This window comes from Durio zibethinus, chromosome 18 (assembly GCF_047325235.1).
Source record: "Durio zibethinus cultivar Kanyao isolate XHJ-2024 chromosome 18, ASM4732523v1, whole genome shotgun sequence".
In the NCBI taxonomy this organism is placed as follows: domain Eukaryota; kingdom Viridiplantae; phylum Streptophyta; class Magnoliopsida; order Malvales; family Malvaceae; genus Durio; species Durio zibethinus.
In genome coordinates, this window is record NC_143179.1 from 10846670 (window position 1) to 10873227 (window position 26558).

Below are 26558 nucleotides of genomic sequence, written 5' to 3' on the forward strand. Positions count from 1 at the left end.
GGACAACAGATTAACCTAAACGAACCCAATTAGTTTTATGACCCAAAGTATTTTATATAATCAGACCCAAAGTATCCAGTCCAAGCCTGAATCACCAAAGCTGACCCAAGCAAGACCACTAGGCCAGTCAGCTTATCCCAGTCAAATTCCAAAACTGAAAAGTACATGAGATGGAGAGATAGGAACCAATCCAAGAACTAGAAAAGAAAAGCCAATAAAATTCCCATTCACAACAGTGGCTACTTTCTCTTCTTCCTCTTCCCTTCCAATCCTCCTCCACCACCAGCCAAAGCCCCACCTCTCAATAATCTTTCACTCTCTTCCCAAAAACCCAAAAATACTCTACTTTCAGTATCAGTTCAAGAGGATCAATCTTCTTCATTATCCACTGAATTGTCATCTGTTATTTGCCATTCTCTTGAATATGCAAATACCCTTTTCTTTAAATCTGCTTACAATGTTCAGGTTATTGTGGATGACAATGAACCTGAAGAAAGGCTATGTTGTCTATGTTATTGGCAACCTTTTCACATTTTCTTTTCCAGTTTAGAATAGGTAACATTTGAATCTATATATGTTGTCTTGTCTCTTCCAAAAGTTGCAAGATCCGGACTTTTTTTTTTTTTTTCTTGTACGTAGGAGTTCGTTGCCTGGAAAGAAGAAGATAGAGATTTAAACCCCGGACTTTTTATTGGACACACTTTTACAGCTTACCAGATGCAAAACATGTCCGAGAGAAGAAATCACCCTATGCATTTCTGTGGAGCTCGCCATGATAAGGGTGACCACTTCGAGCTACCATTATTTGCAGACAGTTCTCTGAATTTTCTCCAGTCATCAAGAACAAGCTTCAGATCGTGGATCTTGCTATCAATGTTCTCACAGCAGTTTGCTTGTATGGTATATATCTTAGTCAAATCACATGGCTGACAAAGTCTACAAAAATTCACCTCATTGAAATATTTAACCCGCATTTCAATGAGGTCGATGTAGTTATCATTTCCAATAATTTTGCAGAGGGATTGGTGTTCAGAATCAGGATACAAAACCCTTTTCACGTTACAGTTTTTGATGAACTCATAAGTTCTATCATCTGCTTTGACATGAAAGAATCCTCCATCTCCTTCGATTCCAAAGGTTTCATCATCAATAGGATAAAGCTCACACGATATTGACATTCCAAAATTAGGCACAACTTCTCTTAAGGGATTCCTCAGCCACATGGCATCTGCATTCTTCAATCAGAAACCAACCTCAGTTAAACTTGCCTAAAGGCTAAAGCTAACAGGATCTGAAATTGTCATCTAGCTAGTAATTAAAGGCACAAGCAACTTAGAAACTTACTGTGAAAGCAACACTGTAACCCAATTGAATAACTCGTTGAAGCAATCTTAGTCTGCTCGGACTCAACAAGAGGTTATTACCTTGGGTTCCGGATGGTATCTTGGTGAATTTTTTCTGGAAGTTTTTGAGGTGGAAACAATGGGGATGCTTAGACTTGCAATATTGGAAAGCTTGGCTATCCTCAGCGATGATAAGCAGATGGTTTAACAGGCGTTTTGTTCCTTCGCCAATTCGGAAGCTTTCCAGGAACAGGTCTAGGATGGAGCCTGGTCTTGCCCAAGTTTCGTTAACAACTGTCAGGATGACTGTTCTATCAGACATTGATGCTCTCCGTAACGCTTGCAGCAAAGTTTTCCTTTCAAACTCCTAATAAACCACCAAAAAATATGCCTTAAGACATTCAAATGAACGAAGGAACAGATTTTAGTTTCTGGATGATTTTTGAAAAGCCTTTTACTGTGCCTTGAATCAAACCCTCAAAAGGGTTTGACAAACCTGTCCCGTCCCATTAGCAGTTTATTTGCCAGCGATACAATGTTTCAAATATAAATCCAAAAAAAAAAAAAATGTAAAAACCTTTGGCTAAATTCATGTAACCAATGTTTCAACAGTATGTACAAAGCAGATGGTGGGATATATTAAGGGTTATTTGTTCCTTTCAAGCTTCAAAAATCAATCAGTTAGAATTGATGTTTGCCTATTAAAAATCAAGAGGAAGATTTGAGACAGATCAAATGATCTCTTGTAATATAAGCAATTACAAGTATCATGTTATAAAATTAAATATTTTAAATACATATAAAATATACGCGCAAGCACACTGTCATACACATGATAAAATCATTATATTTTAAAAAAGAAAATAAAACTTGAAAGAAAAGATAGTATTTTCTTACATATTGTAATTTGAGAACCCTTGCTTTTGAGTTGACAAGAGATTTGCTGGTTGAATTAGAGAACTGATATAAAATCAAGCAAATGAGGATGAACAAAACAATGAGAGAACATGGCGACTTTAAAATCCTCAACTCTTTCATCTCTCTCTCTCTGGATTTTGTCTTTGTCACAATGACACAAGTTCACGAAAATATTTGCATGCATCAAGAAAAAAATTCAGAGAATATAATGCCTTATAATCATCCAAATATTGAATTAATAACTTCCACATTCCATAAGTTGTTCTAGCTTTTCCCTTGCTGGTAAAAGGAAGGAAGATAAGGAGTTGAAATTAGTGATATCTTTCCTTTTTTGTTCATATAAAATGATCAAACTAAATTGGTAAGCTTGGTAGGGTTTGGTATGATAATCAACAAGAATTGGAAGGAAATCAACTTTAACAAGGAAAGTAATCATCAACACAATTATTGATGTTCTGACAAAGGGCATGAGACTTTTCCAAAGTTTTTTTTTTTTTTTTAATGATATATGTTGTATTCCAAGACTTCTTTAATCAAATCTGAGAGAATTTTAAATACATTTTTTCCGATTAAGACATAACCAATTAATAGTAGTTAACTTGAGCAGGCGATTCACATCTTATCGACAATCAGAAGAAATAATATTATTTACTTCCTCTCGTTTAGAGATAATAAAATAATTTATGTTTAATGAATTTTAATCCGTTTTGATTTAATAGGATTGAAATTAAAAGTTAAGTTGAAGATAAATCAAATCGATTACAATTAATAAATATATGAATTGAATCAAATAAAAAATAATATTTTAATATCGAATCAAAATTGAATGTGAATGTTAAAATATTGATTGAGAAAAACTCATTTCAAAATGGACTCGTTACAATCCTTAATCTAATTTCAAGTGTGTCTCTCTCTTTTCTTTTTTTTTTAATATCTCAAAATGAATTTTTTAATTTTTAAACATCTTCTATTCTTACTTTTTTTATATTTAAATTTTATTTTTTATTTTTTTACTTTTTGATAATCAATATTATATAATTAATTTATAATATTAAATACATACATAATTAATTTGCATGTAGTAAGTCGACATTTGCCCCAAAAGCATGGAACACGTTTGCTTTCCTTTTTCCCCAAGCCTATGGTTTATGAAACAAGCAACAATTTTTTTTAATATTTAATTTGATAATAATTGCTCCCAACATTTAAGGAATTAATAAGATAAAATGTGTTAAGTTCACCAAACAATAAGTTTAATGATTTACAAGATTTATTCTAAGATTTGAGAGAGAAAGGAGAAGAAAAAAACAAACCCATGTGTCAAATATTATATATGAAAAGAAGAAGGCAAACTTTTGACTTAACCTAGATTTTGTCACTATTAAGCAATAGGTGGGTACAAAATCTTGCATATATTTTTATTTTAGAAAGACAAAGGAAAGGGACTTTGTTCTTTGGCCAATAGGCATAGGGACATTTAAGATGAATGATAACAGCCATTTCCCAAGAGATATAAAAGAGGCTTACTCAATCCATGGCCATCCAAAAGCCAACTAGGAAAGAGCAACAGCATCTCCAAAGCTTCTATATGCTTGCAATGGAGGAGGATTCTAGCCAATTGGCAAAACCAGAAACTCCCCATAACATGGAAGCTAAAGCTGATGAAGAAGAAAGAGACCCTGAAAGCAATTCTCTATGTCAGCCACTTCTCAAGAGAAACACAACTCTCTCTTCCACTCCACTAGCCTTGGTTGGAGCCAAGGTCTCCCATATAGAGAGCTTGGATTATGAGTAATATACTTTTACCATTTTTTTTTTTTGGAATTCTGATTCAGTTCTCTCTTGCTTAATTTCTTTTCTTCTTTGATCTTTGTTTGGTTAAAATCTATTGAGAACTGATCAGTAGTGGCTGCGATGCAGGATAAATGAGAATGATCTTTTCAAGCATGATTGGAGAAGCAGATCCAAACTACAAGTTTGGCAGTACATATTCTTGAAATGGGTTCTGGCTTTCCTTGTTGGATTGCTAACAGGATTAACTGCCACTCTGATCAATCTTGCAATTGAGAACATTGCCGGCTACAAGCTTCTTGCTATTATTAGTTTCATCAAGGAGGGAAGGTAAGGTGTCATTCCTTGCACTTCTCAGTTCTAATCATTGTTTTCATTTTCCATGATCAAATACCAAACTTCCATGATCATTATTGCTAGGTGATTTGATGCAGGTATATATCTGGGCTGGTCTTTTTCACCGGTGTCAATTTTTTGCTGACCTTGGTTGCTGCAGTTCTCTGTGTGTGTTTTGCCCCAACTGCAGCCGGTCCTGGTGTTCCGGAAATCAAGGCTTATCTCAATGGAGTGGATACTCCTAACATGTTTGGTGCTACAACATTGCTTGTCAAGGTTGGTTAGCCTTCAATTAGAATCCTTGGTGAAAGTTCCAGTAATGGTTCAAATCATACAGCTCAGAATTTACTTATAGGAAGTAAGATTAGTCGGAAAAGAAATTTTGATAAGGTTGGCACCAGCGTACGTATTTCAGAGAGTTGATTTCAACCTACATTTTGACATGGACTTGATCATTTTCTGAAAATAAACCTTCCATTTCATATCTGCCTTATGCTGTTTAGTTTCAACAAAATATGGATATAGTAAAGTTCGATCAGATCTGGAACTTGGTCAATGATGTATTGCTAAACTAAAGTCATTTCAAGAGTTTTTTCCTATATTTCAATATACGGTTGTCACTTTGCTACTATTCTTTGTGTTGCTTTGTCGGAGAGATTAGGAATAACATCAATGAAACGCAAGCTGTTACATAAAGTATGAGAAAGTTTCACTTTATTTTATTTATTAGGTCCTGCTGAAAGATTTTCCATAATTGTAGATCGTTGGCAACATTGGAGCAGTTTCAGCTGGCTTGGATCTGGGGAAAGAAGGGCCTTTAGTGCACATTGGGAGTTGCATTGCTGCTTTACTAGGCCAAGGAGGGCCTGACAACCACCGTCTTAAGTGGCATTGGATTCGCTACTTCAACAATGATCGTGATCGAAGAGATATCATCACCACTGGTTCTTCCTCAGGTGTTTGTGCAGCTTTCCGTGCCCCAGTGGGAGGTGTCCTATTTGCTCTCGAAGAGGTTGCAACGTGGTGGAGGAGTTCTCTTCTCTGGAGAACTTTCTTTAGTACAGCAGTTGTGGTGGTGGTGCTTAGAGCATTCATTGAAATCTGCAATTCTGGAAAATGTGGCCTTTTTGGAACAGGAGGGTTGATTATGTTCGATGTTAGTGATGTAAAAGTCAGCTACCATCCCATGGATGTAATCCCTGTGATCATAATTGGAATTATTGGTGGACTTTTGGGAAGCTTATACAATCATGGTCTCCATATGGTCCTCAGACTCTACAGTCTTATTAACCAGTAAGCTACAAAATCCAACTTTCTCTTCAATCATGGTCTCACATTTTATTAGACATGGCAATTCGTGTATTCACGTTTCTTTATTCTGTTGCAGGAAGGGGAAATTGCATAAACTAGTTCTAGCTCTTACCGTCTCACTCTTTACCTCAGTTTGCCAATATTGTCTGCCTTTTCTAGCGCAATGCAGAGCTTGTGATCCCTCTTTTTCGGAAGCTTGTCCCACAAATGATCGGTTCGGGAACTTCAAGCAGTTTAACTGTCCGGATGGCTACTATAATGATCTAGCTACCCTCCTCCTTACAACTAATGATGATGCTGTTCGAAACATTTTCTCCACCAACACTTCCTCTGAATTCCAACCTACGTCCATCTTAATCTTTTTTGCACTTTATTGCATCTTAGGGCTCATTACTTTGGGCATTGCTGTTCCTTCTGGTCTCTTCCTACCTATCATCCTCATGGGCTCAAGTTATGGTCGACTTCTCGGTATGGCCATGGGATCATATACAAACTTAGACCAGGGGCTTTATGCTGTTCTTGGTGCAGCCTCCCTTATGGCTGGCTCAATGAGAATGACTGTGTCAATTTGTGTGATATTCCTTGAACTCACAAGCAACCTTCTTTTGCTGCCAATAACAATGATAGTCCTTCTGATAGCAAAAACTGTTGCAGACACCTTCAACACCAGCATCTATGAGATTATACTGGAACTTAAAGGCCTCCCTTTCCTGGATGCAAATCCTGAGCCCTGGATGAGAAATCTCACTGTTGGTGAGCTTGCCGATGCCAAGCCACCAGTAGTCACTCTTTGTGGGGTGGAAAAAGTTTCGCGAATTGTGGATGTATTGAAGAACACTACACATAATGCATTCCCCATTGTAAATCAGGGTGTGCTGGTGCCAGGCTCTGTGGCCACCGAGGCAACAGAGCTGCATGGACTGATCCTCAGAGCTCACCTTGTTCAAGCCCTGAAGAAGAAATGGTTCCTGCTAGAGAAAAGAAGAACAGAGGAATGGGAAGTGAGGCAGAAATTCAACTGGGTTGAGCTGGCTGAAAGGGAACTAAAGATTGAGCAGGTGGTTGTGACCCTTGATGAAATGGAAATGTATGTTGATTTACATCCTCTCACTAATACAACCCCTTACACGGTGGTGGAAGGCATGTCAGTGGCTAAAGCAATGATTCTATTCAGGCAAGTCGGACAACGGCATTTGCTAATCGTGCCAAAGTATCAAGGGGCAGGGGTGAGTTTGCCAACCTGACAGAAACAGTTTTTTTTTTGTCATGCTCATTCTTCCATTTTGTACAGATAATGAAGTTTTTTTCCTAACAATTTTCTTAATCTGATGTTGTGCTTCACCTGCAGGTTCCTTCTGTAGTTGGGATCTTGACCAGGCAGGACTTACGGGCATACAACATTTTGACTGCCTTTCCTCATTTAGCAAGATCCAAAGGGGAAGAAAAGGATAGTTGATGTCTCGTAATTAAAGAAAAATGTATAATAGCAGATTTTTTTGAACCACACATCTCCTTTTACCTTCGTTTTTCTTTGCCAGTTCACATTTTTCCGCTCAGTTTTGCAGGTTTTTCCACCGATCCTAGAATGAATGATACAGATTTTTTTCCTGTTTACATCATGCTGTCCTCTCATATGCAACATATGTACTCATTAGCTCCAAGACTTCTTAACATGCTGAAGCCGAGATCAATTTGCCATGAAGGAGACACAAATTTAGTACCACTCTTTCCCATGAAACTACTATTCTACCTATGTTCTGACCATTTTCTTATGGCATAAACTGAGAAGAGATTTGAAAAAACTAAATGCACAATCCATGCCACTCTGTCCCTCATGCCTGTTTCTTCTTTTTCTTTCCTGTTTTCTTTTTCTTGAGACTCCTTTTGAACACAGCTAAAACCTCAATGCTGCAAGAAATATCCCAAAATTACTCCCAATGGATAAATCAATGAAAGGAGAAGAAAGGGTTAACTTTACAAATCATGCGACAGACAAATAAATTTTCATTATGTTCACTTTTATTTAGCAATGAAACACAAGTTTGAAGGAGAAATACCTCTGAGTGCCGGGAAAGAAATTAAAACCATGGGCCTTTTCCAAATGCCAAGACTTACTAGTCAACAAGGACTTGCAATCCTGTTATATAATCCCACCTTAATTACTTTGCGAAAACTCTGACAAGTTAAAAACAGTACACAATCTTCCAACTAGAAGTACCTCTTTGAAGCTTGCCCACCCACAGCTTATATAAATGAGAGTTTCTGGAAGTGATCGAGCATCTGCTGAAATTGTTTCTCTTCCAACTTGAACTGAAGCTTCTTTTGCATGTTCTCTTTCACGTAAAACCCATGGTCTCTTTTCTTCTTTTATATTTGAAGATGAACTGGAGTTTAGATATAGGAGTTAAAAACTTGAAACGTATGAAGCGCAGCAAATTCCAAGTAACAATTGAAAAGTGTTCATAATAGAAACTGCCATCAAATCCCTGTACAAATATCTTGAAATATACAGAATCATCCTACCTTTTCAATGATGGTTTAACTTTTTGTGATGATATAGTCCGCAATGCATCAATCAAAGAAGTATCTAATCCCTTCCTAGGAGGATCAACAACAATCACATCTGATCCCACAAGCCAAGAAAGAGGATCCTGCAAATTTAGTGAATTCATCATGCAGTTAGTTCGGAATTATTCAACAGCCACATTACATGCCAAACTTCTATGGAAGCTCAAGGCACATAAACATCATTATATGAAGAGTGAACTGAGTGTTAATCATATATGATATGCAAGACTATAAATTTGCATGAGCTTGATACTAACAATGGATGTGTCAGCATTATGCCAGCTAATGCTGCCCTGTATAGAGTTTGGTAAGCGGTCAACTGTCTTCTCAAATGATGGCCTAGATTCTTTGTTAATCTCAATGCATTTGACAGACCTGGTTACAGTAGAAACAAAATCAGAATAAAAGTTTAGTCTCATTAAATGCAAGAATCAGAGAGAAATCTGAAGTGTTTAGGACATTCTGCCTCTTGCCTGCATTTTTTAGTGGCAGCTAATGATAATCCAATCACGCCGGCTCCTGCATACAAATCAGCCACAGATGCTGCATAAGGCACATATTTATGTAATTTCCGAAGCAGGTTATCAAAAGCCTGAAAAAGAAGCAATAAGGAAAAGTATATTAAGCAGGATTCAAACAAACAATATAAGATACTTAAGTCGCATGCCCTGCAGATATTTAAGCTGTATCATGCATCATATGTTGATCAACAGCTGTGGCAAAATGGAACAAGATAGTGCACAAGAAGCTATGGAAAGAACAAAAGCCCCTATGATGGATATAGCATTCAAAAACTGGCACCTCAGAGCCCTTACTCTACAGACTCTCAGTTCCTGTGTAAATAATATTTTGTGATGTTTGGCTTTAGTATGCAGTATATTGTTCATTTCTTATGCGATAGCATATGGATAGCATGTAAGAATTCCCAATCAAATGTGACTTATGGAATTAGCGGGTTTGCTTACCCGTGTGTTTGCTTGGCCAAAACTGGAGGGATCCAAGGACACATCAATTCCTCCAACATGTTCCCAGAAATCTCTTTCCCCTAAAAGATGTCTCCACCTATTCCCAAAAATAATCTGCATCATTCAGTAAAACATTCTAAGTTCCAAATGTCCAAAGTATTTGAAACAAGGGAAAAAGAAAAGGGAAAATCAATAACAACAGCTAGCAGCACAAATGACAACGAACATATACAATTAGCAATTAATGCAACTGGCAAAAGCAAATCTAAGGCCAAAAAAAAAAAAAAAACTAAACTTATTTGAATTCCACTTAAAACAACTTTTTATAAAGACCGACTAGTCCATTTTAAATTTCTTCTTAATAGTTTCTTAAAATAGCCTTTTACTGCTTCTAGTATGTTCCAGTTTGCCAACTCAACCAATGAGATTAGTTTAAGGAAATATCAAAGAATCACAATTGCATCAAATACATTTTTCCTTTCAAGAAGCCATTCCAGGCATGAACTACTCATCATATATTTCAAAAGATAAACTACCAACTCACATTGTTAGTAGATGTCTGAAAATTAGCCCATACAGAGTGAATCAAATAGAGGTTACTCCTTGGCCCACCATTTCTCCACAGAAACTGTACACCATCAGACAGAAGTACACATCAAACAAAAAGTTAAGAGTGAGCAATAGAAGGGTATAAAACTTAGGAAGCTGAGCTCACTTTGGCCAAGGCATTTAATTTGTCCGAATTTGATGATTTCTCATTTCTTGAATTCCAAACTAAAGCAACCTGTACTCTACCTGGAATACAAAATTTATTCAACTGTCACTCTCATTTGCCTTAAATTATTAAGAAAACAGAATATTTTCCAGAAGAAGAAGCAATACAAATTGCTTAAAACTACCATTTCTATATCTTTCAGCAGCTGGAAGTGCTGTATTGTATGTTGTCACAGCCATCTGTACACCTTGAACATTCATCAAAATCATCCAAAATACAGATTCTAATAATAACAGTAATAAATTTCATTTTCTTGTCAATCTATATATATTTAATATCATCCGAATAAATCACCTGAATGTATCGCAAATCCCCCGTCCCTTGATCCTCATTGTATGGCTCAATATTTAATTCTCTAATACCTAAAATAACAAAAAAACAAAAGTATTAAGCAGAAAATATTTAAATTTAATCAAAATTTTAATCTTTAAAAGAAAAAAGAAAAAAAATTCCACCTTGTCTTAGTATCTCAACAGCAGCATTAATATTGGGGTGATGAGCTGAAGCAGAAAGATTAACATTAAAAAAAAAAAATCAAGATTAAGAACTGAAAAAAACAGTGATTTTTTAGACCTTTGCATTGAGGAATATCCACAACGTTATGAGTACCCTCCTGGTAGAGTCCAATCAGAGGGTTCTCAATTGATCCACGAACGGCAAGCTTTGCTCGACACCTCCATCCCCACTGAAATGCAAAGCGGAGAATCAAAGCCTACCTCAAAAAAGTTATGAATTTTAAGGGGAAAAAAAAAGAAAAAGGAAACTCTTTACTATTGGGAACTAAATATGTAATTGCCGTAAAAATACCAATCTACAGCTATCGAAAGTAAAATCTGAGACTCCAAGACTCTTGAAGAAATCAGTTGCTTCCTCTACGATGATTGGACGGTGTAGATTGAACTCGTGAGTGCATCCAGAGCACCTGAAAATTACCTTGAAAAGTTATTGCAACTAAAAGTTGAGTAAAAAAAAGTTTTATTTTCTTCTTTTAAGGCGAGAAGGGTGCGTACGATTGGAAGTGAGGGCACTGTAAGGCGCAAGTCAGCAAGGGGACGGCCGTTGCGGTAGTGGTTGGAGGGAGGATGGAGGGAGGAGGAGAAGGGATGGTGGGTGCTAGGGAGGGGGAAGGGGACACGCAGCAGGTGATGATTGGATAAGGTGGGCGAGTTGGGAAGGTGTAGAGTGACATCTGTGTCGCGCGCGGTGGCTGTGTGGAGATTTTCTCGGTGCTCCTTGGCGGGAATAGATAACATATCCATGTTTACACGGATAAGTATCTCAAATTCTCAATGGTTTTAACCGGGTCGAGCTATCCATCCTCTAACCCGGCCGGAGCCCAACTTTTCTTTTTATTTTGGGCCGGTCAAACCTTTAAATATGAAGCTTAAACCAGCCCATAGACCCAAGTTTTTATTGTTTTTGGGCCAGAAGCTATTATTGTTTGAAAAATAATACTAATTATAACATTAATCTAAAATTAATTTTTTATTGTTTGAATAATAATTAAAAATTAATTTTAGATTTAATATTATAATTAATATTCCATACACTATTAATGTAATTTTTAATTCTATAAACGAGTTAAAGAGATTGACCTATATATATTTTTTAATTTATCAAAAATTTTCAAATATACGTATGTATTATCTAACTATTTCATGTATAAAATTTAAAAATTGTTATGGATAAAATAATTTTTCAATATTGGTTATCCAACATTATTTCATAACAATTAAGAAGTACTTTGGTTTTTTGCCAAATGACGGGAACGTAATTGCCAAAAACATTAGAGAAACAGTTGGTAAATATAAAAAAATTTATTTATATTAAATAATTATTTGAAGTCTTTAAACGTTCATATATTTAATTTTTATTCATTTATATTTATTTATTAAATTGAGTAAATAATTTGAAAATAATATTTTAAAATTCATTAATTAAATAAAAATATTGTAAACGTAATAAAATTCGTATTCAGCCTAATTGATTAGTTTTATCATACGGTATAATAAGATTATCTATAGCCACAACCAGTTTTGCACAAATAATTGTACCCACATTTCAGACAGCAAAGTTAGGGAAAATCACAACCACACCCATGGATATCATTAAGCAATGCCCCCATCAAGTTTAACAGCTTCAAAGAACAATTGGCAGGAATTGTCTAAAATCAACTGCATATAACCGGTATTCATTATGTTTTACTGCATTTATCAAACTCCTATGACTTCAATTTGTTCAAGTATTCTTCCATCCGCAGGCTCAAAATGATGCAATTACGGCAACATCAAACCAAAATAAATGACAATGGAATCATCTCTTGGCCTTGGCCTTTGTAACGACACTTGATGAAGTCCGATAATCCTAGCCGGTGGCTTCTAATGCTGGTTACAATTGCAATTAGCCAACCATGATGGATCAGTCATCAGTGCCAAAATAACGATCCCCAAACTCGCCCATGCCTGGTATGACGCGGAACTCCTCGTTTAGTGCAACATCAATTTCTGAAGTAACGATTTTCAAGGATGGGAAACGTTTGCAAACACATTGGATTCCTTCAGGCGCCTGAAGCAAAGAAAATGAGGATGAGTACATAGGAAGAGGGAAAAAGAATGGTGGAAGGAAGGGTTGCAAGTAACGTAGATGCATCAGCAGCCAACACTATGAAAAACTCACAGAGATGAGGTTAAGGAATATAATGTGCGATTCTGGAACTCCTTTCTGTATGAGTAGTTCAATGGCGTGGTTAGCAGAGTTCCCTACAATAAAAGTTATCAAGATGATTTCTCATTGGAAGGCATATCAATAATTGAAGAATACAAAATAAGTCCATATGTAATTCCAGGGATAACCACCTGAGTCGACATCATGTGTTTCTGGAAATAATATGAAACTGATGGCAATATTATTAAATTTGATAGCCAGAAGAATTTCTAATATGATTTCTCTGGACTAATTCTTTCTGCTCAAGTTGATTCATTGACCGAAGAAGAAAAGGGATGTGGAAAAGCTTCAGGACAGCTTTCTTTCCCTTACAGTGACAACAGGTATAAAAAATGGGGAAGTTCTAGGAAGAGGAACAAGCTTACCTGTAGCAAGAACTGGATCCAGAAGAAGGACATGTCGTTCTGATATATCCTTGGGAAGCTTCTCATATATAAGCTAAAAAAAATTCAAGAAAGCAGATTAACGGTTAAGATTAATTATATGTAATACCTAACAGCATAAGGATCCCAACAACATTACTAACCTGCTTCCCATTATCTCCATCCCGATGAATCAGAATTTTTCCAATTTTTATTCCTTTGCAACATGCACGTAAAGCGTTTTCCATGCTTTCACCACTGTAATAAACAAATAAGAGAACTAGTTAGTAAATACAAAAGAAAAGCATAGAAAATTGCAAACTACGTAATTAAAACAGAAATTCCCACATCAATGCAGCATGTACCAAACATCCAGAACAAGACAATAGGAGAAAAACCTAAGCTGAGATTCATCATAACTTTACCATATGTAACAAAAGATCACTCAATACACCATTTTGACTAAACAACGTCCACTGTTAAATAACAAAAACTGACTAAATAATACCTGATCAAAAGCTCACCTTCGAACAATGGAAACACCACACAACTTTTTGCAAAAGTCAACCCCAGTATATACTGATGCTGAAAAGAAAGAGCAGCAAATTTCAAAGACAAGCTGAATATTAATTGTTTTCATGATAAGACATCTTTAGAAGAACATAAATTCACCAGTTTCTTCATGGAAATCTCCCAGTTTCAAATACTTAGAAAGGAAAATTGGAAGTTTCCATAAACGAGAAGAAAGTAATGCCATTATTTAATTAAACATACCTGTAGGTGTTATTACTTGCTTCTCAGTGAATGGCAAATGCCCAAGACCATGCTCCACCACCTAAATCAAACGCAAGAACATTAGTTATATTTTGCATTTAAAAAACATTTAACAAAAAACAAAACACAGTTTATGCATAAGATATATAGCAAAAGTTACCAGACGAATAAGCCGGTCTGAATAGAAGACAAAATCATGCTTAGAAATTTCCCGGTCTCTAATCAGAGTATGCATTCCTCTAATCTGCACCAAAAGTCTCACATATGAAATAATTTATTTTAAAAAAAGAAAGACCATACAGAGACCATAGATATGAAAGCAACAAATGAATTGCACAATAGAAAATTGTTGTGGATAACTTTAAGTATCCAAGTAGCATCATATGTCTAATAAGAAAAAATTACACTTGGGGGAGATGCATTCAACAAGTGTTGCACGATACTTGCACACAAGTTATAACAGCAATAAGATAGAGATAAAACATGAGATATACCTGAAATGTTGACTGAATTACATACACATTGGGATATATTTTGCAAAGATCATGCTGACCAAGCTTAGTCCGGATATGTTGCACAATCAAATCAATGGCAACATGATTATCACCTCCTCGGGGGATGATGACATCAGCATACTTCTTTGATGGCAGAACAAAATCATCAAATGCAGGCTTCACAAACTTTGCATACTGCAGAAATAACACAACATTGCAATGCAATTATCAAAATGTTTGAAAAAATTAATGTAAGGAGGCACATTAATCAAAAGTTCCCCATTAAGTGTTTAATGGAATGTTATGAGAATAAGTATGTATTCCGTTTCAAATCTACAAACAACCACTGTTTCTTTACTGCTGTCAGGTTATCCAGGTAGCAGCATATTTCATAGGGCTTCACCCCTGTTTATGCTTCCAGATTTTCATTCCAGTGTTTCAATACAACTGACACACCAATAACAACACAAGTAAAACTATACAATACTGCATATATTCCAGTTTTTCAAGTATTAAATTACAAAGAAAATTTTGGTCTAAATAGGCTTACTTGTTCAAGAACAGAATTTACATCCCTACCCCTCTCAACTGTATCTCGTCTTATTCTACGAGCAAGCCTCACATCAGCATCTACAAATAATAAAAAGCCAAATAAACTAGAGAACCATTAGAAACCATGAGTGCAAGAAAGAAGCACATGCTCAGAGAAAAAACAACAGATGCACAATTGCACATGCAAGCTCAACCCACACAAAAATTCATGCAAACTCATTGGTTTTCTTAGTGTAATTTGTCAATGACAATCCCTAGGGATCTACGAACCCAAATCTAAGATTTCTTTGAATAGATTGTGTTGGCTTTTGGAAAATAACCATTGCTAAAAATTCCTCTTATGCTGGCTGGCAGGCCTCAGGCTATTACAAATCAAAACAGTTTGCAGTTAGCAATTAATTCAAAAGTGGATTTGAGCTTTCTTTTATACATGAGTTCCCAGTTCAGCCTGGACACCAACCAGCTTTCTCTTGATAGACATTTGATTTTGAATTTGTTTCTATCAGTCTTATATTGCCTGTTGGCAAAGTTTCTAGTTATTATTTTATTTTGAATGGTTCGCAACAGCTTCGGGTTGTTTGACCTTGATAGCTATGTGTGAAAATAGATCTTAATTAAAGAAAAGGATGCAGCATCATCACTAAATTATAAGTATAGACCTGTCTACAGCAATCATTCGAAGATGCTATGATGGTAAGGAGCTAGATAGAAAAGGTCAAACCTGTGTCAACAAAAATCTTCATATCCATAAGGTTCCTCACACGCTGGTCATGGAAAACAAGAATTCCTTCCAAAATTATGACATCAGAAGCATTCACCTGACAATGTTTAAACATGGTACAAATGCATATAAGCTAGCCAACTTATTGAACTATCATCAATGAATTTACATTTTTTACAAAGCAACATAGAGCTTGATAACTAAAAGGAAGTATAAGCTCTACTATAAGATTGAAACAAACACCCAAAACAACTATTACAAGTTCATAATTAAATACATCTAGCTTCTTCCAGCATCATTATACAAAGTTCAACAAGGGACAAACTACCTGACGAAAACTATCCGAAGATCGACGATGATGCTTAAAATCATAGATTGGGACCTGAACAGAGTGCCCACTTTTGAGCTTCTGAATACAATCCAGAAGCTGCTCTGTATCAAAAGCATCTATACAAACAAAAAACCAATGCACAATCAAAACAATACCATCAATTATAAATTTATAACAAAAGACAACAAAATCAGCAAACAACATCAAATTAATATACCAGGATGATCAAAATTATACTCGTGCACGCGTTTTAACTCCTCAGCATTTAAACCGCGGTAAAACGAATCCTTCATACATAAAAAAGAAAATGTGAGCTAACAGTTCGGTAAAATTTCAGTTAATAAAAGAGCAAATTGACTTGAATTTGAACCTGATTGACAAGAACAACGCGGTGATCGTGAAGCTGTTGGATGATCAAGTCACAGACAGTCGTTTTACCAGAAGCTGTACCTCCTGAAACCCCTGAGTAATTACCAAAAAATAACTAAAGATCAAATTTTGGCGATTTTTATAAAAATAAAAAAAGCTTGTTTTTTTTATGTAATTGCAAGAATTGAAAGCAAAATTAGAGACAAGCAAAGGCTATCCAGAATAATATTGCGTTATTCATTAAAAAAAATTTAATTTTTTTTTCCTTTGTTCAGAAGAGAAGTGAAGTGAGGAATACCGATGACAAAGGGCTGATGAGGAGCGTTGGCCTCGGCAAAGGCGGAGGAGGAGGCAGAGGTGGCTGTTGGAGTACGGAGGCCGGAGAAGTGAGGCCCCGATGCCTTCTCCATAACGTAATCTATGGAGTTCGTCTCCTCCGGCATCGTTAAAAAAATTATTAAAATAATTCGAACTGAAAAAAAAAGGGAAAAAAGGAAAAAGAAAAGCTTGAAATTTCAACTCAACTGTTGAAACAGATATGCACAAGGAGGCTGCGCTTTGCTCTACTCTCACACTCAAAAGCTTATTTTTTTTCTTAATTTTTTGCTTTTTTTAGATAATTTTAGTGGAGAACGAATCAGATTATTCAGCAGAATATGCTGCGAGTTGGCCTATTTTTCTATTATGAGCTCAGCTTCTTTATTGGTTAATCAACTGGCTTTTGAAATTCTTTTTAAAGAAATGAGAAAAAAGAATCGAAAAAATTGAAAATTAATCTGAAATTATAGTGTTGGGTTGATGTGAATCTATTTTTTATTTGGTTTAAATTAAATTTAAATATTAAATATATATTAATTTAGGATTAAATTTTGAATTGATAAATGAAAATTAAAAAAATTAAATTAAATCGAATTATATATTTTTATTAATTTTTAAATAAAATAAAAATAATTATTTTATACCTAAAAATATTTAAATATATAAAAATTATATTAAAGTAATTTATAAAAAAATAAAAAAAATTAATTTTAAAAAATCGTGAATCAAATTGAATTCAATCTATAAATTTCAATTCAATTTTAAATAAAATTTTGGCTTGAATTCAATTTGAATTTTAAAAAATCATAATTTTATACATTATAAAAAAAAAATAAATTTAATCCAATTCGATCTAAATTATTATCCCTCCTAATTTTTATTTAAATTAATTAAGATGAAATTGAATCTATAGAATAATAAAAAGATAAAAACAATTAAACCTTTGATTATTATTATTATTATAAAAAATACTAAAAACAATTAAATCTTTGAAGGATCATAGCTGATTTTTAAAGAACTGAATAACTTTATTATACACAATATCCTTGGCGTTTATTCCCATAATGAAATCCGCATGGGCATAATCCTTGATGTACTGAATCATGAGCTTGTCTACATCATGGAACTTGAGACCATCAAGCAATAGCTGAACATCTTGAACATCAGACAGGGCATCTTGGCCTCCATAGCTAATGAAGATGGGAAGGTCATGAGGAATGTTGGAGATGTTGTAAATCGGTGGTCTGGCTTCTCCATAGTGCATCAGATTATAGTCTGGTCTGCCATAGTTGTACTTCGAAATTACCCCATCTCGAACAGCTGCAATTTTGTTTCGTGGAAGCCTCTAGTTTTAGTCATTTGTAAGTGAACAAGCCACCAGAAAGATTACATGAAAAATTAGAAGGAAGAAAACTTGCCTATTCTAATGTTCGTGTTCGTATTTGTTTATTTTGTATTTAACACATATAAAACACATAAGTTATCGTATTATAATTCATGTTGACACGTTAAAAACAAAACATGTTATGAGCCAAGAAGGGTTGGGGGTTTCATAGACTTACTCTGAGCCAAGTGGACCATGTTTTTGGTTGCTGTGGATTGAGGCTCATTCTTTATGAAAAGGTCAACCGTGGAGGAATTGAGACAGCAATTTTTGCCTTGAATTACAATCACAAAATGAAATCAGTGTCTTCTAATGATTAGTTCTATAAATGAGCTCCAGTCAGATAAAGAAAATCGTAATTGACAGCATAAGAAAGTTACATGTTTAGTCTATACAAGCATTAAGATTCAAGAACTTAAGTATGGATCTGGTACCAGTAATTGCACTTAATAGGTCATAGCAGTCAACTCCAGGATAATTGCACAAGGACTTGAGAAAGATTGACGCTTGCTGTCTGTCAAGAGCAGAGAAAAACCATTAGATGAAGCATTTTCTAGTGTAGGAAAACAGGTTTTCAGCTCTTGATTCTTACCCTTTTGGATTGAATTCTGCTACTCCAAACATTGTAGTGATCTGTTGTCAAAACCAATAAAATCCTTTAAGCGATTAATGTTCTGTTAAGTTGGATTAACTGGTACTGATGATGAAGAGAATGTTCCTTACAGACCTCACCAACAAAGGCTTTAGCAGCAACCACACCAAGTGCAGTGCTCATTTGGCTTAAGTATGCAATTGGGCTTAAAAAGGCTGCGGATTTCAGTGTGTCTGCCTGATGGCCTTCTGAGAAGGATGCTAAACCTATAAGAGTTCCCTGTCAACCAGAATGGACACATTACATTAAGGTTTTTGACATTGTATCAGCCCAAATGATCATTTGGTTACAAATAATAGCTTGCTAATGATTATAGGAAAGGTCAGAGTTGGACCAATTCATCAAAATGAAATGAGTGTTTCTCACCAGGGAATGACCAATGTAATGAATCTTTTTCCCTGTCTGGCTGAACACAAAGTCAAAAGCAGCTGGTAGATCATAACTCACCAGTTCATCCCATGACCAATTCCAGAACTCCTGCCATATTATCAGTTTCAACAATCTGTTAATCACCCTCTACTTCATATTCAAGTTTCCAGAGTGGAGTCTGAAATATAATTCGCTTTATCAATATAAAAACTAGGAAGGGAAAGAAGAGCACCGGCTGGCCAGGGTCAAGGGAAACATGCTTTCTGCAGAATCTAGTCCCTCTAGTGTTAGCAATCCAAACATCAAAACCTTTATCAGCCAAAATCATTGGTAGATTTTGTTCTGGTGAATTCAGGAGCCATGCCATTCCATCCTGAAAACCAAACAAAACCAATGCAAATTAATTTTGAACATTTGGATCATTGCATAAATTTAAGCAGCTATATGTTGATGCTATCTCTAGAACATAAACAGACAAAAATGGCAGCCCCAAAAGTTTTTGACATTTGGCCACGTAAAGGTTCAGACAACTTTCAGATAGATATGTTGAATTTTGGGTCCATTGGACTTGAGCCTGAAACATCCCTTTCAGCCTCGTGAAACATAACAAACAGGGACAAAAACCTAAATTATGCTTTGGAAATCTACATCCGCAGTATCAGTCGGCAATCGATTTATGTTTTGTCGTGGCTAAAACAATCAGATTTAACTGAACATATGAAAATTGAGCACAAAGCTTAAGGATAATGCAATGAAAACATTAGCATTGTAAACAAGCAATAATCATGCATGTTTCATGGCATGTTCCATGCGCGGTTTAACTTGCATTCAAAGCAAAAATGGAAGGAAGATGGCACTAACGTCATGATTTAATCCTTTCGGGAACATTTACTTTAATTTGTTGTAATCTTTTTTTTTTAATTTTCAAACACAAAACTACAAAACTTGGTGGTTATATAAACAAAATTGCACACGCCATTGCTGTTTTTAAGATGCTTGTCTGACACTAGAAAAATCTCATCATTTGCTTCTAACTTCTAAGAAATAACCGTTGCTCTAAGCTCTGACATCTGCGTTTACTCTTTAAGAAAGGAAGTGATTGACATATTAGCATATATAAAACACTTTCAAGAACATTATTTGAGATTATCTAATTGAAAACAAGTAGAAAATCCAGCATTTATTTGTCATTCCAAATAAGATCCACATTCAATAGGTAAACTGATAGAGTAAAAAAAAATCTAAGAATTAAAGCTAATGCCAACTTTTAACCAGCCTATACCTCATATGATGGATATTTAGATTGAGGATAAGAAAAAAATAACATTGATGTTGGTATTTGAATCCAGATCTATTGGATGCCATTTCATAACTGCATGAACGAACAAGTGAAGTCTTAAATTTCACATGATACATGTTAGCCCAAACAAAGGCAGACATTGTGCATAAATCAAGCCTAATATTTTCTTTAAAGTGATCAACCTTCATAGCAATTGTAAAAGTTTCCCTTCAATAAGGGGTGGGTGAATAAGGGCATTCCCTCAGTGCACAAATTGAGTGCACGGCACATGTTCCTACTCAGGAAAGGATTTCGTTGAGAGAATCATAAAATTTTCCAACAGTGAGTCAAGTTCACACCCAAAACACAATCAGTGTTATTATGACTGATTAATTCTATTACTGTATGCACTAATAAATGAGAATATTAAGCACATAAAATATATTCGAATGGTTAAAATTGAAATGTCAAGATTTCCTGAAAGATATTTTATAGGCACTGACTCACCACAAGGACACCATGTTGTATCAGTATTGGCTGCTTCTTGTTTCCAGTGCTAGTACTCCCATCGTCACGTCCCTCTGGAATTCTTTGCATATTAAGGATATAGCCATCTTGGGTTTTCACCTGAAAATAATTAATGCAAATAACCAATTTCATTACTCCCCATTAATTTCTCTGTCAAATAAGACCAAAAACTGATCTGTATCAATGTTGTTTGATGCTCGTACTTCATATTCCTTGCATTTGTAACCGTGGATAGTCACTGAGGTGGCGCATATTCCATTGGCTGCTGGAGTGGCCGGACCATTGTTTAGGCCAAACGAACCACGGCTCGAGCCATATGCTCTATGAGGCTCAACCACCAAGACCAGAAGGCATAAGCTCAACAGGGCCAAACTTAACAAGTCAGGAGGACCCATAACTTGCACGTTTTGGTTTGGCTATGTCTTTGAAGGATGTGGAGGCTAAAGCCAATGGCTATATATAAAGAGAAAGAAAGAAGATAAAGCGGCACGCGCAGTGGGAACAAGACTTCTTGCCTTCGGATTAACTGAAAACTAAGATTTCTTGGGCTTAAATGGGGCGCTTTTCACGATTTTTCCTGTGAGAAGGGAAAAGAAAGTGGGACCTAAGATGGAGCTTTTTGTAGTGCTTTTTATCACCAACAAACAGGATATGGTAATCCATGAAACATCAAGGAAACTTATGTCACTGCTAAAATCCTGAAACTGATTGCAGGGGAGGCTTTGGCTTTTGAAAACTCCCTCTCTCTGTGGGAAGTTATTATAAGCTGAAGAATTTTCCTTTACGTAAATAAACAAAGGAAAATGTGGGGTCCCCATTATGACACTTGTTGTTTCATGTCATGTTCCATAATCAGGTTTAAACCTACAAATGGGGCAGCTAAAGATGCTTTTGAAGTTTGATTAGCTTAATCTTTTAACTTGATGTCACGAGTCAAACTACTCTAAAACTTTAAGATTTTCACTTCCACTTTCACTTTCATCTCTCACAATTCTAAAAGTTTTCAATATTGGATCATTGTATATGTTGAAAGAAGGTTGCTGGCTTTCTGCGCATCAAAAGCCTCTACCAATGTGAGACCAATTGCATGTTAATTTTGTCTCCCATGTGTATTTGTAAGCATTGGTTTCTCTATGATATTCAAATATAAGGAAAATATAAATAAACAGATGATAATAGCAGCTTTTCAATGCCAAAATTTCCAGAACTCTAACCAGAATCTTTACCCATGAAACAATTTTCTTTTTGAACATGAACCAAGCTGAAAGGAAAAAAGATCACCTATGCCTCTGCTAAATCCATCAAACACGAACAGAAGCAATGCAATGGGCTGCATGTGGATAATCCTATTGAAATGAGCTTTTTACCTTTCACATTGTCTTCCCATAGGTGGATTTATAATCCAGTGTCAGTGATTGCTCCAAAACTAGAAACTGAAACTAGAAACAGAAGTATTCACTTTTCAGTTGCTGTTCTTTTCTAGTACTAAATCTTTTTCTTATCTTTATTTCTAGTAGATTGACCTTAGTACCTCAGTTTCAACAGTATGCTATGCTATTGCCATTATTGTCTTCTTTCTACAAGCTGCAAATTAGTACTTTATCGCAGTTAAAGTTTAGATTCATTTCATCAGCCATGCTTCTGGGAACATGGAAAAGTTTAAAGCCGCATGTAAATATTTATCCTGGTTGGTCAGGAATTCATTAGCCTGGATCTCCATCCTATACTACCAGGTGAAGATTTTCTGCCTTTTGGGTTTTGTTGCATGGCCTTATGTCAAGATGGGCTCCTCTATCCCTGTAGGTTTGGCAATTATATCCTTTTGGGCCCAAGAAGAGTTTAACCCATTCCATAAATTGCCCAAATCCTTGCTTTTATCGGGTGCCACCTCATCGTCTGACAAGCTGTTTACCAAAAACCAAATGTCAAAGATTCACTGTAACTTCCTTAGTAAAACAGGAAGCAGCTATGACAGTGTTGACCCAATGACACTGACCAAAAATATTGGTCCCAAGGGCATTCGGGGAAAAAAACTCCTATCCTATGTTAAAGTCTATACCACCTTGCAATGTCAATCAGATCTCACGATTTTGTTCAAAAAACCAGTGCAGGATAAAAATAAGACGAAGACTTAAATACTGAATCAAACTTTCAACCTTTGATACACAATCAATGTGAGATTCATGATCCTTTTGAGATCATGACCCTTGCATGTTAAACATGTAACAATCTATGATAACAACAAGCAACTAACATTTAAACAGCAACGAGAACTAAGCCTGTACATAAAACCTCAGTTGCATAAAATAATAATAATAATAATATATTCATTACAAGGGTCATTTACGATTTTTCCTTTGATTCTTTTGCCTTTTTATTAAAGGACACCTGTTATGTATAGACTTCCTGGGGAAAAGAAAATTTTCACCCTCAGGTTGAATGAGATGGTGAAATCCTAGTAAGAGTTCTGCATCAAAACAGTTACTGGGCTGCTTTTTACATGCCTATGTAACAGTGACCCCAAGACTTCATTAAATCTCACAAAAATTTGAGGTCTCCAGCACATGAGCTCTGGGAGTCGGGATCCAGGCTTGGTAAATGGATGGAAATTAAGGCTTATCATTTACAGCTATTGCAGGGCTCATCATCTTCTTCTTCCTCTCACTAAAACTACTGCACGAAACCAACCTTGGAAGGCAACACTGTGCAGACCTAGGCTTCTCCATAAAAATAGGGTTATCTCCATCTGCGGTCCTATCACTACTGCACAAGGAGTTAGCTCCAGAGACATAAGGGGTACCATCTGAAGATTTTGGAGGTAGTATGTTTCGGATGGTTGGTTTGACTTCCATCTTTCCATTGGTAATGTCCTGGCTGCTTGACGTATTTAGCTCATTAACATCTTGGTCTTCTCTAATGTTATCTCGGAATAGTTCAACCAGCTTCTTTTTCTTTCCTGTTGGGGATGATTCAGAAACTAACCCAGGTGATCTTTCCTCAGTGGCCTTGTTAACTTGAGGTGTCCTCGCAGAGAAGCTATGATGAACTGGTGTATTACCACCAGATGGAGTGAAATCTGCATGCAGATGTAAAACACAATAATAGACCAGAAAAATATGTGTACTTAACTAGAAAATGATTGGCAAAAAGGAGAAAAAACATAGAAAATGGCAATGGAGGTAGCACAGTCATATTACAGCAGGACTTAACAAACATTTTGATCTTTACTCATAAAACATCCAACGCAACATTGTCAAAACTATTGCAACTTAACAACTTATTTTAAATTATGGAAAACTATGAGTCCTGTAAGAAACACCAGAAAAGAAATCAAAATATAGGGAATTATATGAGCTTGCTAGATGAATTAATACAAACAGTTCTAATATTCTTACCACCATTGACACTGAAGAAATCATCCTCACAATCTGAATCTAGCCATGCTCGGGAATCAAAAAAAGTTTCATCTTTACTACCTGCAAAACGCAAATCATTTCAGCTTCAAGCATTTAGATAGCATAGAACAACGAAGTTAATGCAGGAGCTGATTGATGTACTTATCATAGGAAGTACATTAACATGATATTGAACACTACTATTATATAATAATAGATCTATTTTTTGATTTCACATTATCTATTATATTCTAACTCATTGATTTAATTTTAAACATTTCCATGTGTTGATTTTGCATAGTTTTCAGGAGTGTTTGCATTTCAATTGCAAAACAGCAAAAATCTAATATCTAGGGAGAAGCAGTCAAGTCAAAACACAATTTTCTGAAACTGTTGCATCCAAATTCTCGATACGATCTCAATTTGATGTTAACAAGACATACCACATAGAAATGTTTCTTTTCTAAAGAAGTCCTACCCCAAAAGATAACAAAATGTCATCGTTGACAAGGATGTCATCACTTTGATTTTCTACAGACATAACATCAACACCAGCAGTCCATTGACTCAAAGCCAAGTGTATTGCACTGAACATAAACTCTACATGTAGTAAACCACAACATAATCCACAATTTGTCCTTCTTGGGGTTTCTACATCCATCTTAATATCAAATTATTTAAACTAATATCCATGGAAAAACCTTGCTTAAAACTGCTTGCCTCGCCTTACTAATAAAGAATAATCTATCCATAGACAAGTTTTCCATCAAGGGCAGATAAATCTACCATATGGTGCACTTTTCTAAATGTGGAACCAAAAAAAAAAAGGGCCCCACAAAGATGCATACCTTCAAAAATCAGACAAACTCTCAAAACAGCCATTTAGGATAAATCCAGGAAGAAGATTGTTAATCTACCATAGGAGGAATACAGCTATTTCTCTGTTACAATTCTCATCTTCAATTGGAAGAGTGGAAAATTTGGCATTTAATAGTAACCTAAAATTACAAAGTGATATGTTAACAAAAATAAAGAAGAAAACTGAACTCTAAACCCAAATTAATTAATAAACAACTTAAAGCTACTATCATAGAGGGGGATGGGGAAGTCAAAGAAAGAGTCTAAATCATCTAAGAAAAAGAAGGGAATCCTAAATTTAAGATCAGATAGAAGAGCTTGAACTAAGATAATAGTGAAAATGCTCTTAAATGTCCCCAAAAAAGCAATTCTGCATTGTGCTAAGAAACCACAACATGGAGGAAAAAGATCACAAATTTAAAAAACAAAAAGAAAATGCCACCATGTCTATCTCACAGCCAACAGAGCTAAGCCCAATTTCATTAGGCATATCATTCATGGCAGGCATTGAAAATAATCATAAAAATCAATAACAAGAAGTATCATCTTTCAGCAAACTAGATACCAATATCAACATGTTGGTAGTAACAAAAATAACAACTTTGACAAACCACATGCCCATTTCAAATCTCACATAATCAAAATAAAACATCATTCCTAATCAGAAACAGTGAAAAAAAACTGAAGAAGAAAAAAAAAAAACCAAAGGATTGCCTTTTCCTCATAACTAACCAAACTAACTCAAAGAAGTTTTTTTTTTTTTTTAATTTCTCCAAAACAACGAAAAGAAAACCACTCACCATTGGCAATAGGTTTCTCTTTAAGAGTTGAAGGTGGAATGATAAGCTTTTCTGTTTTAGACCCAAAAGAAAGCCCAAGTTCCATGGCTGACTCTTGAGAGCTCTTATGTACTGATACACATGAACCCATCTCTCTCTCTTTTCTTCTTTCTTTTTCTCCGTCTCCAACTCTTTAGAACCCCAACATCAGCCACTCACAAAGCAAAGAAAAAAAGATGGAAACTTTCTTTTTTTGTCAATGGCCTCTGTCACCCAGAAGGCAAAAGTAAAAGAAAATGGACAGAGAAAGAGAAGAGCGTTGTTTGGCGTTATGTTAAAGGAGTGAAAAACCCTGTCTTTTGAGAGAGAAAAGGATATTAGCAAAGGAATTGGCAAGCAGTGCATGAAAGAGTCTTTTGTTTTGTTTTTTTTTTTAATTTATTTATTTATATTAGTAGTACTGTTTGGTAAAGCTATAATTTGAAACAGTATGGTTCGATGTGAAAATAATATAAAAATAATATAATTTAAAATTTTAAAAAATTATAAATAAATTTATTAATATTAAAATTTTATATTTTATACTAACACACACATGATTTTTTATAAAATATTTTATACTATAAGATAATTCTAATTATCTTGCCTTTGTTATAACATTG

The 26558-nt window shown here is 35.3% G+C and overlaps 6 protein-coding genes across 8 annotated transcripts; 1 reads left to right on the plus strand and 5 right to left on the minus strand.

Annotated features, from left to right (window-relative positions):
- Window positions 1-665: 665 nt before the first annotated feature.
- LOC111300492 (Nucleotide-diphospho-sugar transferase family protein) lies at window positions 666-2484 on the minus strand. Its single transcript, XM_089747484.1, has 3 exons — window positions 2241-2484; window positions 1345-1710; window positions 666-1235 (listed from the first exon to the last, which is right to left on the minus strand). The coding sequence occupies exons 1-3, from the start codon at window positions 2379-2381 to the stop codon at window positions 744-746; spliced, it is 999 nt and encodes a 332-aa protein (XP_089603610.1). The 5' UTR covers window positions 2382-2484; the 3' UTR covers window positions 666-743.
- Window positions 2485-3649: 1165 nt separating this feature from the next.
- On the plus strand, window positions 3650-7471 carry LOC111299523 (chloride channel protein CLC-b-like). The gene is made up of 6 exons (XM_022894740.2): window positions 3650-4052; window positions 4182-4382; window positions 4487-4664; window positions 5149-5681; window positions 5776-6925; window positions 7048-7471. The coding sequence occupies exons 1-6, from the start codon at window positions 3796-3798 to the stop codon at window positions 7153-7155; spliced, it is 2427 nt and encodes an 808-aa protein (XP_022750475.2). The 5' UTR covers window positions 3650-3795; the 3' UTR covers window positions 7156-7471.
- On the minus strand, window positions 7159-11269 carry LOC111299522 (S-adenosyl-L-methionine-dependent methyltransferases superfamily protein). 2 transcript variants are annotated; one of them, XM_022894738.2, is made up of 15 exons: window positions 11018-11269; window positions 10815-10929; window positions 10581-10692; window positions 10463-10507; window positions 10302-10369; window positions 10132-10186; window positions 9948-10027; window positions 9777-9860; window positions 9233-9346; window positions 8741-8859; window positions 8525-8642; window positions 8223-8350; window positions 7918-8083; window positions 7757-7836; window positions 7159-7607 (listed from the first exon to the last, which is right to left on the minus strand). In XM_022894738.2, exons 1-15 carry the CDS (start codon window positions 11194-11196, stop codon window positions 7532-7534), a joined length of 1539 nt encoding a protein of 512 aa, XP_022750473.2. In that variant the 5' UTR covers window positions 11197-11269; the 3' UTR covers window positions 7159-7531. The 2 variants fall into 2 exon arrangements, with proteins under 2 accessions (XP_022750473.2, XP_022750474.2); XM_022894739.2 differs by lacking the exons at window positions 9777-9860; window positions 9948-10027; window positions 10132-10186.
- An 812-nt stretch (window positions 11270-12081) lies between these two features.
- Window positions 12082-16894, minus strand: LOC111299524 (uridine/cytidine kinase UKL1, chloroplastic). The gene is made up of 14 exons (XM_022894741.2): window positions 16633-16894; window positions 16336-16427; window positions 16183-16252; window positions 15963-16081; window positions 15635-15731; window positions 14912-14991; window positions 14362-14556; window positions 14028-14111; window positions 13868-13928; window positions 13618-13678; window positions 13258-13351; window positions 13097-13169; window positions 12684-12766; window positions 12082-12572 (listed from the first exon to the last, which is right to left on the minus strand). Exons 1-14 carry the CDS (start codon window positions 16775-16777, stop codon window positions 12426-12428), a joined length of 1401 nt encoding a protein of 466 aa, XP_022750476.1. The 5' UTR covers window positions 16778-16894; the 3' UTR covers window positions 12082-12425.
- Window positions 16895-17599: 705 nt separating this feature from the next.
- Window positions 17600-22261, minus strand: LOC111299526 (triacylglycerol lipase 2-like). The gene is made up of 9 exons (XM_022894744.2): window positions 21068-22261; window positions 20844-20963; window positions 19290-19430; window positions 19055-19165; window positions 18764-18907; window positions 18629-18669; window positions 18471-18550; window positions 18215-18310; window positions 17600-17972 (listed from the first exon to the last, which is right to left on the minus strand). Exons 1-9 carry the CDS (start codon window positions 21257-21259, stop codon window positions 17650-17652), a joined length of 1248 nt encoding a protein of 415 aa, XP_022750479.2. The 5' UTR covers window positions 21260-22261; the 3' UTR covers window positions 17600-17649.
- An 885-nt stretch (window positions 22262-23146) lies between these two features.
- LOC111299525 (uncharacterized protein At3g27210-like) lies at window positions 23147-26293 on the minus strand. 2 transcript variants are annotated; one of them, XM_022894743.2, is made up of 3 exons: window positions 25918-26293; window positions 24260-24340; window positions 23147-23940 (listed from the first exon to the last, which is right to left on the minus strand). In XM_022894743.2, exons 1-3 carry the CDS (start codon window positions 26045-26047, stop codon window positions 23474-23476), a joined length of 678 nt encoding a protein of 225 aa, XP_022750478.2. In that variant the 5' UTR covers window positions 26048-26293; the 3' UTR covers window positions 23147-23473. The 2 variants fall into 2 exon arrangements, with proteins under 2 accessions (XP_022750478.2, XP_089603611.1); XM_089747485.1 differs by lacking the exon at window positions 25918-26293 and adding an exon at window positions 25108-25896.
- Between the last annotated feature and the right edge of the window lie 265 nt (window positions 26294-26558).